We start from the raw sequence: 20157 nt of genomic DNA, 5'->3' as shown, positions 1-20157 counted from the left end.
AGAGTACATCGTGAGAAATGCTGGGCTGGATGAAACACAAGCTGGAATCAAGATTGCCGGGAGAAATATCAATAACTTCAGATATGCAGATGACACCACCCTGATGGCAGAAAGCAAAGAAGAACTAAAGAGCCTCTTGATGAAAGTGAAAGAGGAGAATGAAAAAGTTGGTTTGAGGCTCAACATTCAGAAAACAGATCATGGCATCCGGTCCCATCACTTCATGGGAAATAGATGGGCAAACAGTGGAAACAGTGACAGGTTTTATTTTTTGAGGCTCCAAAATCACTGCAGATGGTGATTGCAGCCATGAAATTAAAAGATACCTACTCCTTGGAAGAAAAGTTATAGCCAACCTAGATAGCATATTAAAAAGCAGAGCTATTACTTTGCCAACAAAGGTCCATCTACTCAAGGCTATGGTTTTTCCAGTAGTCATGTATGGACGTGAGAGTTAGACTATAAAGAAAGCTGAGTGCTGAAGAATTGGCACTTTTGAACTGAGGTGTTGGAGAAGACTCTTGAAATAAATCATTTCATTCCTTCTTTATTCCCATTTCCTCAATGCATATATTCTCTGTAAGGCTCCTATTTCCAGGTTTCCTTATTTCTTTATCTGAAATTTTTCAAGTGTTGCAGCAACTCATTTCAGTTCTTCTCTCTCTAGAATATCTCTGAAATAATTTGCAATGTTGTATACTCCTTCTATGGGACTTCCCCAGTGGCTCAGTGGGAAAGAAACTGCTTGCCAATGCAAGAGACACAGGTTTGATCCCTGGGTCAGGAAGATCTCCTGGAGAAGGAAATGGCAACCTCTTCCAGTATTCTTACCTGGAAATCCCATAGTCAGAGGAATCTGGTGGTTTACAGTCCATGTTGTCACAGAGTTGGACATGACTTAGTAACACAACAACAACATTCCTCTATAGTTTATGCTTTTAAAAACTTACTTGAAATCTCTACCTGATTCTCCCACTGGGTCATTTTCTGTTACATTTCAGTAACTAAGGTTATCAATTTCTTCTCATCACAGAAAAGAATAGGGGCTACGGAGTTAGAGAGAGTGTTGTGAACCTTAGTTATCTACTTACAAACTACAATTATTTGGGCAAGTGACTTCTCTTTCTGTTCCATCCTGTAAAATAGTGATGGTAGAAACAGTTTCTGTTTCATTGAACTACTGTGTTGATTTAATGGAAAAAGCCTAAGTGAACTGGTTAAGAAAGTACCTGGAATATGGTAAATAGTCAATAAACGTCAGCTGCCATTATGCATGCTTATAAATTTCACTAGGTTCTCCACCATAGCACTCATCAGACCTTTTTGCCACCTGATTATCTGTGCTCCTAGAAACTGTAAATTCTATAAAGAAAAACATTTCTTCTACTTTGTTTACTATATGGCTCCCAGATCTAAGACAATGCAGAGTACCTAGAAGAAACTCAATAAATATTTCTGAAAATTGTGTTATTTTTCTCTAAGAGCCATCAGAACATATTCAACATTTCTCTTACACCAAATCACAACATATATAACCACAATGACCTCCACCCATGTCCCTTAGCCATCACACAATTTCTGGCTTTGGATGTTTAAACTGAACTACTGTAATACTGAACTTTAGTGGCTTCTAATAATTATTTTAGCATTTTCAAACATACTCACTCTTGTTTAGCCATAGACACCGAAGTCTGAAATCATTGCTCTATCTCTCTCTAGTTCAAGTACCTCTGATGGTTCTCCATTACCCACTTGAAAATTCAAGCAATGTAATAAAAATATACTTCTCAAAATTATGATTAAATATTGGTGAAAACTAAATAAGAAATTGAGTCAGAGTTATCTTTCATGAGAAGCCATGAAAAGACCAATTTGATTTATGAAGTCTTTTGCACAAATTAACTATTGTACAAAATTTAACCTTCTCAAAACCATAGTAAAGAAAATTAGAGAATGTTTACTTTTCTGAGAGAATTCAATTGCTTTGGTAAGTTCAACCTATTTTAGAAATATATATGTGTTTGTGTGTGAAAAATAAATAGTTATATGTCTATATTTATACACACATTGCTTACATTTAGTGGAAGGAAGGGGAAGATTATCATTTTGCAATATAAGAGGCTTCTGTTATTAATAGAAAAACATCAAACTCTCAAAAGAATGTCTTCAAATTGCTCAAAAAGTAGTTCCCCACACACAAAACAGTGACTTGTGCTACCAAAATTAAGTGATTTATTTATTTTCATAACAACTCCTGAGAGAGAGATGGAAAAGACACTGAATTTCTACTGAATAAAAATTAAGAGTATGCCATCTAAAATTTTGGGGTTTTTTGAAATTTTTTCATAGCTCCCTACCTTTGTTTACAATCTTTCTAATATATTATATGGGCGTCTTTTGTAGCTCAGTCGGTAAAGAATCTGCCTGCAGTGCAGGAGACCCAGGTTCAGTCCCTGGGTTGGGAAGATCCCCTGGAGGAGGAAATGGCAACCCATTCCACTATCCTTGCCTGGAAAATCTCATGGACAGAGGAACTTGGTGGGCTGTAGTCCATGGGGTCGCAAAGAGTCGGGCACGACTGAGAGACTAACACTTACTTACTTACTTAATATACTGTATAATATTTAAATCTACTAGTCTAACTAAATTAGGTAAGAGAAGGTATGATACATGATACAGCATTTGGAAAAGGAATCCAATGTAAAGAAAAAATTACTAATTATATGAACAGGGGTTAGAAATACCCCAGGAAACTTCACAAATTCTTATGATATTAATATTAAATAAGGGACACTAGACTCTCCTCAGGGAAATCCTTGTGCCAGTCCTGGCTCTCCATCTCAAAAAAAAACTACGATTATACACAATAAAGATTTCAGTGGAAGTTATGATGTATTAAAAGCTGACTAAGCTGACTGTGTTTCTCAGGCCCTAAGTAAAGATAATGAAGCAGAAAGAGGATCTGTCAATCCATGATTCATGTGATCAGTGCTCAGTTTTCATGCCCTCTTCAGAACCAAGTAGCCATATATGAGTGCCCTCTCATTTACTCAAAAAATTCCATAGCGAGAAATTTCTGAACAAATGAAAGAATGAAAAATAGCATGCAAAAATGTGTCTTAACAACACCATTCCATGTTCGATGCATGAGACAAATGCTCAGGGCCGGGGCAATGGGATGACCCAGAGGGATGGGATGGGGAGGGAGGTGGGTGGGGGGTCCAAGAAGGGGAACACATGTAAACCCATGGCTGATTCATGTCAATGTAAGGCAAAAACTATTACAATATTTTAAAGTAATTAGCCCCCAACTAAAATAAATAAAAAAAAAAACGTGTCTTAACAAATCCCACAGTGTAAGAGTACATAAATTATTTGAAGAGAAGTGCAGTAATCTGGGGTTTACTCTATTTAGGGTATCAACTATCCTATCAATGATCAACACTTACAGGAAAAATATCTTGCCTCTGAGATTCGTTAGATCATAAATTCTCCAAATAGTCTACAACATAATAGATGATAGATGAGGAAAAAGAGCATTGGGTCTAAAGATCTTTTTTTTCCTAAATGGGAAAAGAAAGCCTTCTTACAAATAGCATCTGCCCTAAAAGTAACAATATTCTTCAGAATCAAAACTACCAGAGTGTGAAAAATCAATCTCTGATAACTCTCCCTGTGAATTAAGTGAAAGTCGCTCAGTCGTGTCCGACTCTTTGCAACCCCATGGTTATAAAATCCATGGAATTCTCTAGGCCAGAATGGTAAAGAATCCACCTGCAGTGTGGGAGACCTGGGTTCAATCCCTGGGTTGGGAAGATCCCCTGGAGAAGGGAAAGGCTACCCACTCCAGTATTCTGGCCTGTGAATTAAAGAAGAATGTTATTTGTCTCTGAGTAGGTCCTTGTCAGAGAATGATGATTTTATCCTTTGGAAATGTTTCAGAAAAATTTTAAATGTTTTCAAGGTATTAGGTAACCAGCTCCCATTGGTGGGAAACTTTGACTTGGATAAGATTTGAATTATTTAAAAAAATTGCTTTAGTGAACTCCCCAAATGAGGGCTTTTAAGAAAAATTTTAAAAAGCAGATTAAGATCCTTGAAATGTATGCCTAAAATTTAAACTGCAGAAAAATTTATAATACTATGGGAGAACAAATTGGTAATTATTTTGCAATCTAATTTCACCTCCTCTTATCTCACTCTGAGAAGACTTTGAGTTCTTCAGAAGAATGTTAATAGGTAAGGAAAGCAGTTCTTTTTTTATTTTCTATTGGAGTATAGCTCATTCACAATATTGCGATAGCTTCAGTTGACAGTGAAAAGACTCAGCCATATAAATACATTTTTCCATTCCTCCCCAAACTCCTCTCCCATCCAAGCTGTCACATAACATTAGGTAGAGTTCCCTGTGGTATACCAGAGGTTCTTATTGGTTTTCCACTTTTAAATATAGCAGTGTGTACATATCCATTCCAAACTCCCTAACTATCTCTTCCTCCCATCTTTCCCCCAGCAACCATTAGTTCATTCTCTAACTCTATGAATCTCTTTCTGTTCTGTGTAAGTTTATTTGCATTATTTCTTGTTGGATTCCAAATATAAGGGATTTCATATGATATTTCCCCTTCTCTGTCTGACATACTTCGCTCAGTATGACAATCTCTAGGTCCATCCATGTTGCTGCAAATGACATTATTTCATTTTTTTTTAATGGCTGAGTAGTATTCCATTGTATGTATGCACCAAGACTTCTTTATCTATTCCTCTATTAGTGGATATTTAGATTGCTTCCATGTCTTGGCTATTGTAAATAGTGATGCAATTAACATTGGGGTGCATGTTTATCTGTTCAGATCATGCTTTTCTCCAATATACACCCAGAGGTGGGATTGCAGGGATATATGGTAGTTCTATTTTTCTTTTTTCTTAAGGAACTGCCACACTGTTCTTCATAGTGGCTATACAAATTTACATTCCCACCAGCAGTGTAGAAGTGTTCCCTTCTCTCCACACTTTTTCCAGTATTTATTCTTTGTGGATTTTTTTGATATAGCCATTCTGGCAGGTGTGAGGTAATACTCAACCTAAAATTAGTAAAAGTAAAGAAATCCTAAAGACAAGAGCAGAAATAAATGCAGTAGACAAAGAAAACAATTGCAAAGATCAATGAAATGAAAATATGGTTCTTTGAAAAGATAAACAAAATTGATAAACCTTTCGCAAAACTCAAAGTAAAAAGGGAGGGGACTCAAATCAATAAAATTTAAAATGAAAAGTAAAAAGTTACAAGTGACTCCACAGAGATACAAAGAATCATAAGAGACTACAATGAGCAACTGTATGCCGATAGAATGGACGACCAGGAAGAAATGGACAAATTCTTAGAAAGGCACAGTCTCCCAAGACCAGGAAGAAATAGAATATATGAACAGACCAATCACAAGCACTAAAATTGAAACTGTGATTAAAATACTCCCAACAAACAAAAGCCCAGGATCTGATGGTTTCACAAGCAAATTCTACCAAACATTTACAGAAGAATTAATACACATGCTCCTGAAACTGTTCCAAAAAATTGCAGAGGAAGAAAACTTTCAAACTCATTCTATGAGGCCAGCAAGACCTGAAACCAAAGCCAGACAAAGATACCACAAAAAGAAAATTATAGGCCAATAGCATTGATGAAAATAGATGCAAAACTCCTCAACAAAATTCTAACAATATGAATCCAACAATACTTTAAAAAGATCACACACCATGATCAACTAGAATTCATCCCAGGGATGCAAGGACTTTTCAAATTCTGCAAATCAATCAATGTGATATACCACACCAACCAATCAAAGAATAAAAGCAATATGATCATCTCAATAGATGTACAATAAATTTTTGGCAAAATTCAGCACCAATTTATGATAAAAACTCTCCAGAAAGTCATACACGGTACATGTGCGTGTGTGCTAAGTCCCTTCAATTTTGTCCAACTCTTTGTGCCACTATGAACTGTAGCCTGCCAAGCTCCTCAGTCCATGGGATTCTCCAGGCAAGAATACTGGAGTGGGTTGCCATTTCCTTCTCCAGGGGATCTTCCCAACCCAGGGATCGAACCTGGATCTCCTGCTTTGCAGGCAGATTCTTTATCACTGAGCCATAGAAATTAGGGACTAAAAGAGACCCTTGGGCTTCTGAAAGTCTGTTTCTGCCTGGTTTCAAACCAGGGATCTTTGGCAAGTGAGGCAAACATGATAACCACTACACTACAAAAACAAGGCCTAGAGAGTACCTCAACATAATAAAGGCCATGTACAACAAACCTATGGCAACCCACTTCAGTATTCTTGCTTGGAAAATTCCATGGGCAGAGGAGTCTGGAGGGCTACAGTCCATGGGGTCACAAAGAGTAGGACACAACTGAAAGACTGTGCACAGAGTCATTTAAGTATTTTAGAGTAACCATTTTCCCATATTTTCTCAAAAGGAAAGTAATCCAACATCCTATTTGAGAAAAGTCATAACTTGAATTAGTCACCAAATATTTCCTTCAAATTATAATTTTCTAACAGCATTTTGAGGATTTCATACCTTAAAATCCATGAGGAAGTAGCCAACAAAAGTGGAAATGATAAAGTTTTGCCCAGGTCACACAGAGTGTTGGAGGTTGATAAGTTTAATTTTTTAGTAATCAAATAAGTTTTCATTCTATCCATAGAAATCCTGTGATCTCCTTCATATTTCTAGGTCTTCCAGGAAAAAAGAGGGGAATCATAAAAATGAGTCTTTTATTTTCAAAATTTTATTTCCTAGATTCCTTATCCCTAATTTGAGTTTTAATCACTAATATTTATTTTGTCTTCAGGGAAAAAAAATGTCCTATTACTTTTTCCTCACAGGTAGTCATAACTTTTCTACCTTCATTTCAAAAGACACTACTCTTGTATGGTCACTGTGTATCATAAGTTTATGAAAGCTTTATGGACTAAACATTTAATGTACTAGATGGAATAGGTAAAAAAAAAACCCATATTAAATATAGGTCCTAAGCCTCATGAGAAATCCCCACAAAGACTTCTTATTTATTGGCAATGGGGCTTGTTGACCTTGGCCTCATGACAGGATTCTGAACTCTTTAATCTACTGAGCCCTGTTCCTTGAATTACAAACACTTGAAAGTGTTCCATTTTTTTTTTCTTAATTTTTTGAAAAAAATAATGTCCTTACTTAAGCCAGTCATTTCTCCAGTATTCAGGTCCATAAAGTTTCCTATTTCCCAACAATAAGGACAAAATAAATTATTTTCATAAACAAACAAACTGAAAAAAAAAATACCCATCCCGAGAAAAATTCATGTACCACCCAGGGACAAAGCAAAGTCAAATTTCAAATTAGAATATTTTCCTCTGTGCCGTGTTTAATTAAACAAAAATAATGAGATAAAGCAGAAGCAAAGTATACTGAGATTAGCAGACTTTAAAACATAAAACTGAATTTAGTCTAGGTGTCTTCATTAAGAAATATACAACTGTAAATAAAGCAATAACTACTCTGAGTTATACTTTCCCTTGCAGGAGTATATATTAATAATCTGTTATGTGTAGGACTGGCTGTGTAAAAGTAAGAAAATTCTTTGTCAAAAAAGCAAAGTGTGCATCGTCAACAAAAACAAATTTTTTTTTACTTAGCCATTATGTAACTTTATATCTTAGGGATTAAATGAAATATAATCTTGCTCAAGGAAGACTGGAAGGAAAAGAAGAGAAAACATTGTCTGATTCATGCTTCCAGCCAATGGCAGATGGCAGATAAGACAAACATAAAGACACAACATCAAACTAATGTTCCCCAATTTGATCATCAGTAGACCAGTCTTCTATTTCAACAGGGAAAAGTTCAAACTGATAGAAAAAACAGACTTAATAAATTTTTTCTGAAGAGTATTAATAAATGGGAGAAAGTGAGGAAAGGAAATTGTGCTAGTGGTAAGAAAAGAGAGACCAATTCTAAAAAGTGGAAATAAATTGTAAGATGACTTAGCTATCCTTCCACATGGTGAAAAAGAAATAAGATTGTCAACAAAGTTACTATGATTAAACACAGAAACTTTCTGCCCTTGATCAACTTCACAGAGAGAGATACTCTATTCAAAATTATCTCCTACTAAGGGTTTTTCTCAGAGCAGTTTTCACATCTTTATTTCTCAAACTATAGATTAAGGGGTTCATCATAGAAACCACATTGGTGTAAAAGACAGAAGAGATTTTTTCCTCATCCATAGAACCAGCAGAAGATGGTTTAAGATACATGAATGACATTGATCCAAAGAACAGAGAAACAGCAATGATGTGGGAAGTGCAAGTGCTGAAGGCTTTGGACCTGCCTTCTGTGGACTTGATTTGGAGGATGCTGGTAAGGATGAGACAATAAGAGACAAAGATTGTGAAACTGGGCACAATGATGTTGATGCCCACCACAATGAAAACTACCAGCTCATTGACATAGGTACTTGTGCAAGAGAGCTGGAGCAAAGGGTGGACATCACAGAAATAATGGTTGATGGTGTTTGCATCACAGAAGGTCAGTCTCAGCATGCATCCAGTGTGAGCCATGGCACCAGAAAAAGCCATCAAGTAGGAACCAAGCACAAGGCTGGAACACACTTTAGGGGACATGGCAGTATTATATAATAGTGGGTTACAGATGGCCACACAGCGGTCATAGGCCATTGATGTCAGCACATAGCATTCAGAAATGACAAAAAAACAGAAGAAGTAGAGCTGAGTCATGCACCCCATGTAAGAGATCATATTCTTCTTTGATGTGAAGTTAATCATCATTCTGGGTGTAAACACAGAAGAATAACAGAGATCTATGAAGGACAAGTTAAAGAGGAAAAAGTACATGGGGGTGTGCAGATTTGAATTCAGTGTGATTAGGATTATCAATCCCAAATTTCCCAGAACAGTGACCATATACATTCCTAGGAACAGTAAGAACAGAGGGGGACAAAAGGTTTCCATTAGAGAACAACCCAGCTCTTCCACAGTGTCTCATCCTACAAAAGAGCTCAGTTGTTTTTCTTGTTTAGTCACTAAGTTGCCTCCAACTCTTTTGTGACCCCATGGATTGTAGCCCTCAAATTTCCTGTGTCCATGGAATTTCCCAGGCAAGAATACTAGAGTGGACTTCCATTTCCTTTACCAGAGGTTCTTCCCAACCCAGGGATCGAACCACATCTCCTGCATTAGCAAAAGGGTTCTTTACCACTGAGCCCCAGGGAAGCCCAGCACAAGAGTATATACACTGGGAATGCCTGACACTATCCCAACCTGGTCGCATAGAATCTGATTTACCATTATCACGATACAGAATGATGTGGACTTGCCCTTTATTAGAGCTGTTATAAGCTAAATATAGCAAAGTACATCACAAACAGGCTACAGAGGGAAAGTCAGTCCTATCATATGCAAGCATTCCTGCTGGAAAATCCAAGGAGAAGAGAGATGGATTAGGATACAACTGTTCTACAGTCATCTCAACATTTCCTCACTTGAACTCTTCCCTCACCACTGTAACTGGAGGCAGTGATCCTAGCAACCTGGCGCTGGCTTCTAAAGCAGATTAGCTGTGACGTGGTCTAAACCAAAAATATGCTTTCTAATCCAAGATGAGGGGACCAGAATTTATAAGAGTTGTTACTCCACTTGTCACAGAGTTAAAAGCCATAAAGTTGGAAGAGTGAGAGTTACATCTGCTTAGAGGAAACTTCCTGACTGACATGTCCTTTAAGCCCCCTCGTGTCTCTGAACATTCTCTGATCCCTCTCTGACAGATTCATCCACTAGTTTCACTTGACTCCCAGAACTACACAAAATGAGAAACAACGGACCCTGGAGTTTCATCTCAAAACAAGGAATTAGTATTGTAAATTGAATTCAGCATGTAAGATGAATTCAGAAACTCACCCTCCTTAGGGCAGAAAACCTCGGGGCTGGCTCCCTTTAGTCTTCACCTTGTTGGTACTGGAAATGTAATTTCAGGTTCTTGAGGCTTGATTCCTTTGACTATAAAATGAGATAGCATTGACATATGCCCTCAAAAACATTATAAACTACTGTAATTTCTGGTTATTTTCAGTCCCTTCAAGAGGTAGAGGAAAATAAAGCATTTTATTACCACACTCGCAACTTGATTAGACACAGAAGATTTAATATGAGTGTAATGATGTAAGTCACATGGTTAAGAACAGACTAGAGGTACGCTCTAACTATTCCCCAGGGAATAGATCATAGATATATATATATAAAGAAGGAAATTATATACATGGTTCATGATCTGTCTTTAGTTCCTTAGGGACTCACTCTTTTAAACATTTTCACTTTACTCTAGGGATGGAACATCCTCCCGTGGATCAAAGTAAATTCCTGTCTCCTCATTATATTCACATTTGAAGGGAAAGCTACTGCATTGTTTCTTTCCCTCTTTATGTCCGTTACTTAAATGAATGTGTTTTCTCGAAGGGTCCTACTTTCAAGTTTGTTTATTTATCTAAATATTTTCAATTGTTAAAATAACTCATTTCAGTTGTTCTCTCTGTGGGAAATCTCTGAAATAATTTGCAATACTCTAACCTCAGATATGCAGATAACACCACCCTTATCACAAAAAGTGAAGAAGAACTAAAGAGCCTCTTGATGAAAGTGAAAGAGGAGAATGAAAAAGTTGGCTTAAAGCTCAACATTCAGAAAACTAAGATCATGGCATCCGGTCCCATCGCTTCATGGCAAATAGATGGGGAAACAGTAGAAAAAGTAGCTGACTTTATTTTTCTGGGCTCCAAAATCACTGCTGATGGTGATTGCAGCCATGAAATTAAAAGACGCTTACTCCTTGGAAGGAAAGTTATGACCAACCTAGACAACATATTAAAAAGCAGAGACATTACTTTGCCAACAAAGGTCCATCTAGTCAAGGCTATGGTTTTTCTAGTGGTCATGTATAGATGCGAGAGTTGGACAGTGAAGAAAGCTGATCACTGAAGAATTGATGCTTTTGAGCTGTGGTGTTGGAGAAGACTCTTGAGAGTCCCTTGGACTGCAAGGAGATCGAACCAGTCCATCCTAAAGGAGATCAGTCCTGGGTGTTCATTGGAAGGACTGATGTTGAAGCTGAAACTTCAATACTTTGGCCACCTGATGCAAAGAACTGACTCATTTGAAAAGACCCTGTTGATGGGAAGGATTGAGGGCAGGAGGAGAAGGGGACGACAGAGGATGAGATGGTTGGATGGCATCACCGACTCAATGGACATGGGTTTGGGTGGACTCCAGGAGTTGGTGATGGAAAGGGAGGCCTGGCGTGCTGTGGTTCATGGGGTTGAAAAGAGTCGGACACGACAGAGCGACTGAACTGAACTGAACTGAACTTATTGATAGAAAAGCATCAAAAGCTCAAAAATACGCCTTCAAAATGCCCCCCAAAAAAGAGGGCCTCAACAAACAAAATAATAACTTGTGCAACTACCACAATTATAGAATGTGTTTGTTTGTTTTTAGTGGCTGCTGCTGCTGCTAAGTCGCTTCAGTCGTGACCGACTCTGTGCGACGCCATAGACAACAGCCCACCAGGCTCCACCATCCCTGGGATTCTCCAAGCAAGAACACTGGAGTGGGTTGCCATTTCCTTCTCCAATGCATGAAAGTGAAAAGTGAAAGTGAAGTCGCTCAGTCATGTCCAACTCTTCCACAACCCCATGGACTGCAGCCTACCAGGTTCCTCCGTCCATGGGATTTTTCAGGCAAGAGTACTGGAGTAGGTTGCCATTAACTCTGTATTTAGTGGGGCAACCCTTAAAAGGGAGAGATGGAAGAAATGGCTAGGCACTGCATTTCTGATGAATGAAAATTAAAATCATGCCATGTGAAACTTTAAATGTAGGCTTCTTTGAAACATCTTCTTAGCTCTCTATCTCTTGTTTAGAATCTTCCCAATATATTGTATAGTATTTTAAATCACTAGTCTAACCACATTAGGTAAGAAAATATATATTCATGATGCAGCATTTTGGAAAAGAATCCAATTTCACACCAATTTAGAAAAAGTTCTGTCCTGGTTGAAGGGCACAGGAGAAACCCAGGGATTACAAGGTTGACTCTAAGACTGAACACCTTCAGCAGAACCATAACTTCTCTCAAAATCTGTAAGTGCCAATCACATAACTCAAGAAAGGAAGAACTACAAGGAAATAAAACTGGACAATCCTAAAGGAACTCAGTCCTGAATATTCATTGGGAAGACTGATGCTGAAGCTGAAGCTCCAGTACTTTGGCCACCTGATGGGAAGAACTGAGCCATTAGAAAAGATGCTGATGCTGGGAAAGACTGAAGGCAGGAGCAGAAGGGGACGACAGAGGCTGTGATCACTGAATGGCATCACCAAATCGATGCACATGAGTTTGAACAAGCTCTGGGGGTTGGTGATGGACAGGGAGGCCTGGCGTGTCGCAGTCCATGGAGGCGCAAAGAGTCAGACACAACTGAGCAACTGAACTGAACATTTAAAATATGTTGGCTTGATTTCCCCTCCACTTAAAATAAGTCCAAATACAGAGATGCACAGTTCCATTGCTAACTGAAACATCATTAATTTGCTGAACTATCAGCAAATTTGCCTCCTTTACAATGCTACCTCCCATAATTATCACAAATTGTATTTTATTTATAATTTTTTTCAAATTAACGGAAGATAAAAATCACACATTTTAAAGAGTAGTTCTTTTATTTAAATGAACAGATTTCATTCTAATTATGAGGCTCATGAAATGAAAGATTAGTGACCAGGCTTAACTCACTCTTCAGTTCAGTTCAGTTCAGTCACTCAGTCATGTCCGACTCTTTGCGACCCCATGGACTGCAGCAAGCCAGGCTTCCCTGACCATAACCAACTCCCAGAGCTTACTCAAACTCATGTCCAACAATCTCATCCTCTGTCACCCCCTTCTACTGTCTTCAATCTTTCCCAGCATCAGGTTCTTTGCAAATGAGTCAGTTCTTCGCATCAGGTGGCCCAAGTATTAGAGTTTCAGTATCATCCCTTCCAATGAATATTCAGGACTGATTTCCTTTAGGATGGACTGGTTGGATCTCCTTGCTGTCCAAGGGACTCTCAAGAGTCTTCTCTAACACCACAGTTCAAAAGCATCAAATCTTCAGTGCTCAGCTTTCTTTATAGTCCAGCTCTCACATCCATAGATGATTACTGGAAAAGTCATAGCTTTGACTAGACGGACCTTTGTTGGCACTCTTGGGGATCCTCAAATGGTTACAAAATACATAATAGAGTACATGCAGCTGTACTCTGTAGGTTTCCAAATGGCCCAGTTAATTTCACTTGTTTAGATGCATTTGTTTCCATTCAAAAAACAAGTTTATAGAGGGAACCACTAGTTTAAACAAAGAAATAAAACTCTAACCAAGATCAACAATATTATGTAAATAGAACTTGTTAAGGAAAAATCAATTATGTTCATATTGCAGTCAGGAGATGGAATATGGGTGCTAAAAATATAAGCCAAGGATTAAGCTATGCTGAACATCTCCAAAAAAACAAGTCAAAAATCAGCTTTGCCAAATTTCAAAATACATAAATACTGACTGGAGGTTAAGAGTGTTAAGTAATGAATATTATTCAAAATATCTTAGAAAATGATTACAGTGTCACTGATACAGCATATTGAGGATTTTTAAAGTAGCATATTTTTGCTTTCAAAAAATAATCCAACATTCTTGTCATAACTTATTTTATTCTCCAAATAATTCTTTAAATTGTCGTTATTTTCCCAGCTGCAATTTGGTGATTTTATACCTAAAATTCCATATGAATGTAGCACACAGAAGCCAACAAAACCAGAAATAATCTGCTTATTCAAAGGCCATCTAGTCCTGTTGTTTAACATTTTAAATCATAAATAACTTAAGCTTTTATGTTATATAGAGAAATTCTGTGATGTCGACAGTATCTAGGGTCTTGCACAAGGAATGAGTCCGTAGGTAATTGTTTTCATTATCCAACACTTTTCTGGGTAAATTACTTCTTCCTTTCTTTATGCAATTACTCCTCACAATTTACCTCCTGTAACTGATGCCTTCTCTCTAGCCACTTCCCCAAATGAGACCACAGCTCTTCCACTTTCATTCTCCAAAATACTAATAATGTGTGCTCATTATGCAAATAGTTTTTATCAAAGATTTATGAATAGTGAAATATATTTACAGTACTCTGCAAACAGGAAACGGTTTCAGAATGAAAATGAAAGTGAAAGTCACTCAGTAGTGCCAATTCTTTGCAATCCCAAGGACTATACAGTGCATGGAATTCTCCAGGCCAGAACAGTGGAATGGGTTCCCTTCTCCAGAGGATCTTCCCAACCCAGGGATCAAACCCAGGTCTCCTGCATTGCAGGTGGATTCTTTACCAGCTGAGCCACAAGGGAAGCCCGGGTACCTAAATCTCATGACTACGTCCCACACTGGGACATCCTGTTTATTAGCCATATGCCTCCTTGATTCCTGACATAATCATATGTTTCTGAACATCCTTACTGCTTGTGCCCTAATCTCTGAAGTACAAACACTTGCAAGCATTCCACATTCAGGTTTTTAATTTTGTATAAATAGTAATTTCCGTTTTTGAGCAAATCATTTCTATAATATATGAGCTCAAAAGGCTTTCTCTTTCTGACAACAGCAGCAAAACACAATCAAACTGTTTTGCTAAAAAGAAAAGAAAGGAATACCCAGCTTGAGAGAAATTCGTTATGTCCTTCTCAGACAGAGGAGAGTCAACTTTAAATCAGGAATGTTTGCTCATATTTGATGCTCATTGAAATAGAATAACATAATCAAGAGTATATAGAGTATACTGAAGAATAATACATTTGAAGTCAAAATGATAAGAATTTAGTCTACAATTTTTCTTTCTAAAGCTGTGTGACTTTAAGTAAATCATTATCCACTCTTGGCTTCACTTTCCCACCAATGCAAAACATGTATTTTGATGACTGGTTATGTGTCAGTTTTACCTACAAAGGTGAAAAATAAAACTCTTTGCCAAAAGAAGCTTAACACTAAAGGTTTACAGATGGGAAAGGGATTATCCTTGATACTCTTAGAAACATCAATCTCTGGTATTTCAAGAAGGTATATTATTACCAAGTGAAATATGGAAAGATAAGAGTAGGAACAGAGTATCTTATTTATCGTTCTTATTGCAAGTTAATAGATTAAAAATAACCTGAGTGATATGTTTTCAGTCTAGTGTTATGTAATTCATTATTTGGAGGCCATTCATCTTTTCCCAGTGGAAAAATAATTTCAAAATGATAATGAAAAAAGATAATATATTCACTATTTAACGTTATTACTATGCAAGAAAAAGAGATGATATGTATTTTGAAAACAGTGAAAAAACTATATAAAAATGGAAATAAATTATTCAAACAGGACTTAAATTTCTTTAGGATACTAGGTTAAAAAAAGATAATAAAAAATATGGTAAGAAGGTGGCCATTAAAATTAAAAACTCAACATCTCACGGTACAAGTTACTTGTGCACACAGACAGGTCTAATTAAAACTGTCTGCTACTCAGAGTTTTTCTCAGAGCCAGTTTAACATCTTTGTTTCTCAAGCTGTAGATTAATGGGTTCATCATAGGAATCATATTTGTGTAAAAGACAGAAGAGATTTTCCCTTCATCCATAGACACAGCAGAAGGTGGTTTGAGATACATAAATGCCCCTGATCCAAAGAAGAGAGAAACAGCAATGATGTGTGAACTGCAGGTGCTGAAGGCTTTGGACCTGCCCTCTGTGGAGCTGATGTGGAAGATGTTGGTGAGGATGAGACCATAAGAGACAAAGATGGTGAGACTGGGCACAATGATGTTGATGCCTCCCACGATGAAGACTTCCAGTTCAATGACGTAGGTACTTGTGCAGGAGAGCTCGAGCAGAGGGAGGATGTCACAGAAATAATGGTTGATGGTGTCTGCATCACAGAAAGTCAGTCTCAGCATGCATCCAGTGTGAGCCATGGCACCAGAAAATGCCATCAAGTAGGAACCAAGCATAAGGCCAGAACACACTTTAGGAGACATGGCAGTATTATACAAAAGTGGCTTGCAGATGGCCACATAGCGATCATAGGCCATTGATGTCAGCACATAGCATTCAGAAATGACAAAAAAACAGAAGAAGTAGAGCTGGGTCATGCACCCCACAAAAGAAATAAGATTATTCTTTGATATGAAGTTAATCAGCATTTTGGGTGTAAATACAGAAGAATTACAGAGATCTATGAAAGACAAGTTAAAAAGGAAAAAGTACATGGGGGTGTGTAGGTGTGAATTCAGTGCAATTAGGATTATCAATCCCAAATTTCCTAGCACAGTGAACATGTACATTCCTAGGAACAGGAAGAATAGAGGGAGTTGGAGATCTGGCCGGTTGGTTAATCCCAACAGAATGAATTCAGTCACAAAAGAGCCATTTCCAGGAGCCATTCTTCTCTAATGTGATCTGTGAGCACATAAGAAAAAGGTTACATAGAGAACAATGACTCAGTTTTCACACAATATCTCCTCTTGCAAATGTAGTGTTTGGGCTGGGAATATTTGAGAGTAACCCAGCCTGGATTCATGGATTGCCTTACCTACTCTCTCATGGAATTGTGTTACTGTTATCATGAAACTGAGTGACAGAGAATTTCACTTTTTTGGGTCTTTATAAACTAAGTAGGAAAGAGTATCAAAATTTAGCTTACAGAAGGAAAGAAACCACTGCCCTGTGCAGACTTGACTGCATGGGGAAAGAAACAAACAGTGGATAAAGGAGACTCATTGTCTCCTAAAACTAAATGGCCAGAGTCTTCAAGAGGTTAACTCTCCACCCCACATCACAAAGTAAAAATGTAACTGTAGATGAGTGAGACTTCCATCCATGGAGAGGAAACTTACTGACTGATCTAATGCATCCTTTTAGGCCCCTAGTGTCTCTGAGCATTCACTGATCCCTGATCTGAATAGACATTTTTCTAAGTTTTATGTGAGTCTCAGGGTGCTAAACTGGGAAATAAATTGCCATGTCTTAGATCCTTGGACTTCCATTTCAAACAAGAAGGACATGAATAAATGGAATTCAGAAACTCACCTTCCTTTCTCCAGAAAACCCCAGGGCTTTCTTAGCATTGGTTTTACCCTCTGGTCTTAGTAGGGCAATTTCAGGTTCTGAAGCTTTGGTTCCTTTGATTCTAAGAGAATGCAGCCCACATGTATTTTCTGATTTGACTTCAAAATCTTTTAGAAATATAGATCATAATTTCTGTTTATGGCTTTCAGTCACTCAAACAGCAGAGAAAAATAAACATTCTTCTTTATTATCATTTTTGCCACTGGTAAGTCATAGATTTAATGTGAGTGTAATGGTATAATGGTAAGTCACAGCTTTAATGTGAGTGTAGTGGTATAATGGTAAGTCACAGCTTTAATGTGAGCGTAATGTTACAATGCACTCAGTTATAATCGTGGCAGAAGGTTGTTCAGTCTCTGCCCCAGGGAAACTGTCTATGTATAATAGGGACCGGGGGGATTGCATTTGCATCCTGTACCTTAATCTGTCCTTAGTCCCTTAGAGATTCAATAGTTTACCCAAGTTTTGCCTTCACTTAGGGATTGTCCATTCACCAAAGAAGAGCCAAATCTCCCATGTTCTGTTCACTTAGATTACAGAAATGAAGAGGAAACCCTAGTCTTTTTTTTCCTACCAAAAAAACTGACGCAGAAACAATTTATGTACCGGATATGTAAGATTCAGAAAATTGTTAAGAGAGTCTTTCACCCAGTTGATGCATGAAGCCAGACATATTGAAGCTGGGTGTAAGGGCAATGAGCAATTGCCTTTCTGGACAATGTGATTCAGAAATGAGTCCTAGCAAATCAGTGCTGGCGCTGTGCTTACTCGCTCAGTCTTGTCCAACTCTTTGTGACCCCATGGACTCTAACCCACCTGTCTCCTCTGTCCATAGGGATTTTCCAGGCAAGAATACTGGAGTGGGTTGCCATGCCCTCCTCCAGGGGATTTTCCCAACCCAGGGATCGAACCCATGTGTCTCCCATTGCAGATGGATTCTTTACCATCTGAGAAATCGGGGAAGCCCAAGAATACTGGAGTGGGTAGCTTATCCGTTCTCCAGTGGATCTTCCTGACCCAGGAATGGAACCAGGGTCCCCTGCATTGCAGGTGGATTCTTTACCAGCTACACTACCAGGGAATCTCAATTAACTGGCCTATCAATGACTCACCTATCGGAAAAATGTTCCCTCTGAGATTTTCTAATCCATCAATTCTCTACACAGTCTAGAAAATAACTCTTATTAAAGGAGTAAAGGAACACTGGATCTTCAGGAGAAAGCTTCCTTATAATTTAAACAGTTCTAAAATAACAATTTTCTTCTATATCAGAACTAGAACAGTGCAAAAAACTCAGGTTTGTGAGTTCCCTCATCATTTTTGGTTTCACCGGTGTAGAGTTTATAGTAAGACTGTATCTCAGCCTGTTCTGTCTACCTCAGTGTGGCCTTTTTCTCACCTTACAAGGTGAAGAAAGTGCTCAGCAAGTTTTCAGATCTTTTTCATAGGTGATTGTTTCATATATAGCTGTAGATTCACTGCATTCATGGAAGGAGGTGAGCTCAGGATCTTCCTATGTCATCATCTTGATCCACATTCCCTAAAACTGGGCTTCCCTGATAGCTCAGTTGGTAAAGAATCCACCTCCAACGCAGGAGACCCCAGTTCAATCCCTGGGTCAGCAAGATCTGCTGGAGAAGTGAGTGATAAGCTACCCACTCCAGTATTCTTGGGCTTCCCTTGTGGCTTAGCTGGTAAAGAATCCACCTGCAATGCAGGAGACCTGGGTTCGATCCCTAGGTTGGGAAGATCCCCTGGTGAAGGGAAAGGCTACCCACTCCAGCATTCTGGCCTGGAGAATTCCATGGACTGTATAGTCCATGGGGTTGCAAAGAGTCAGACATGATTCAGCAACTTTCACTTTCACTAAATGTATACAGTCAATTTTTTCTCAATAAAACTGTAAAAGTATGAAAAAGTTACTAAATAAGATATTTTATTTTTAAATGACAGAAAATGTATGGCCATTGGACTTCTCTGGTGGTCCAGTAGTAAAGAACCCAGCTGCCAATGCAGGGGACATGGGTATAATTCCTGATACAGGAAGATGCCACATGTCCTGGTACAACTAAGTCCATTCACCACAACTACTGAGCCCTTGGGCCACAACAACTGAAGCCCATGCTCTAGAGTTCAAGTGCAGCAACTACTGAGTTCATGAGCCACAACTTGAGAGCGACTCCCACTCACCACAACTAGAGATAGCCCAAATACATGTTTGGAACAACTTATATATGGGAATCTACCTCTTCCATTGTAAAATTAATGAAATCTAAATAGGCATCAAGTGCTCCTAATTTTAAAAATTTAGTGTCACATTGATCTGGGCTGTTCTGAGAACACTTTGAAGGCTTAATACAATAAAAGGTAAAAATATCTTAATCTTTATATTGGTTGCATGATAAAGCGATAATATTTTGGCTCTATTGAGTTACAGGAAACATTATTGCAATGAATGTCACATCTTTTGCTTTTATCTTTTTAATTCGGCTAGCAGAAAATTTGAAATCACATGTAAAAGGACTTGAAGTATATTTAAATTGGATATTGCTATAGCCACTCTTTTTTTTTTTTAATTTCCTTCCCATTTAGGTCACTACAGAGAATTGAATAAAGGTTTTGGTGTTATACAAGAGGTTCTCATTTGTTATCCATATTATATATAGTAGTGTTTATATATCAGTCCCAATGTCCTAATTCATCCCACCTCCTCTTCTTCTTATTTTTTGTTGCTGTTCAGTTTCCCAGTCTTGTCTGACACTTTGCGACCCCATGGACTACAGCACGCCAGGCTTCCCTATTTTTCACTATCTCCCAGAGTTTGCTCAAACTCATGTCCATTGTGATGCCATCCAGCCATCTCATCCTCTGTCATCCCCTTCTCCTCCTGCCCTCAATCTTTCCCAGCATCAAGGTCT

The 20157-nt window shown here is 38.1% G+C and overlaps 2 protein-coding genes across 3 annotated transcripts in view; both read right to left on the bottom strand.

Annotated features, from left to right (window-relative positions):
• LOC145523899 (olfactory receptor 8D2-like) overlaps positions 1-20157 on the bottom strand; it is a 147202-nt gene that overhangs the window by 39462 nt on the left and 87583 nt on the right. The gene's annotated exons all lie outside the window — the stretch shown is intronic.
• On the bottom strand, positions 15622-16560 carry LOC145522801 (olfactory receptor 8B8-like). Its single transcript, XM_081531759.1, has one exon. The coding sequence runs from the start codon at positions 16552-16554 to the stop codon at positions 15622-15624; it is 933 nt and encodes a 310-aa protein (XP_081387885.1). The 5' UTR covers positions 16555-16560.

The sequence above is a fragment of the Giraffa tippelskirchi genome, chromosome 10, assembly GCF_054371585.1.
Source record: "Giraffa tippelskirchi isolate mGirTip1 chromosome 10, T2T-mGirTip1v1.2.pri, whole genome shotgun sequence".
In the NCBI taxonomy this organism is placed as follows: domain Eukaryota; kingdom Metazoa; phylum Chordata; class Mammalia; order Artiodactyla; family Giraffidae; genus Giraffa; species Giraffa tippelskirchi.
This window is presented reverse-complemented; position numbering and strand designations above follow the sequence as displayed.

Bases quoted from the DNA above. Each gene is read 5' to 3' on its own strand.
- LOC145522801 (XM_081531759.1), bottom strand. From the start codon at position 16,554: ATGGCTCCTGGAAATGGCTCTTTTGTGACTGAATTCATTCTGTTGGGA.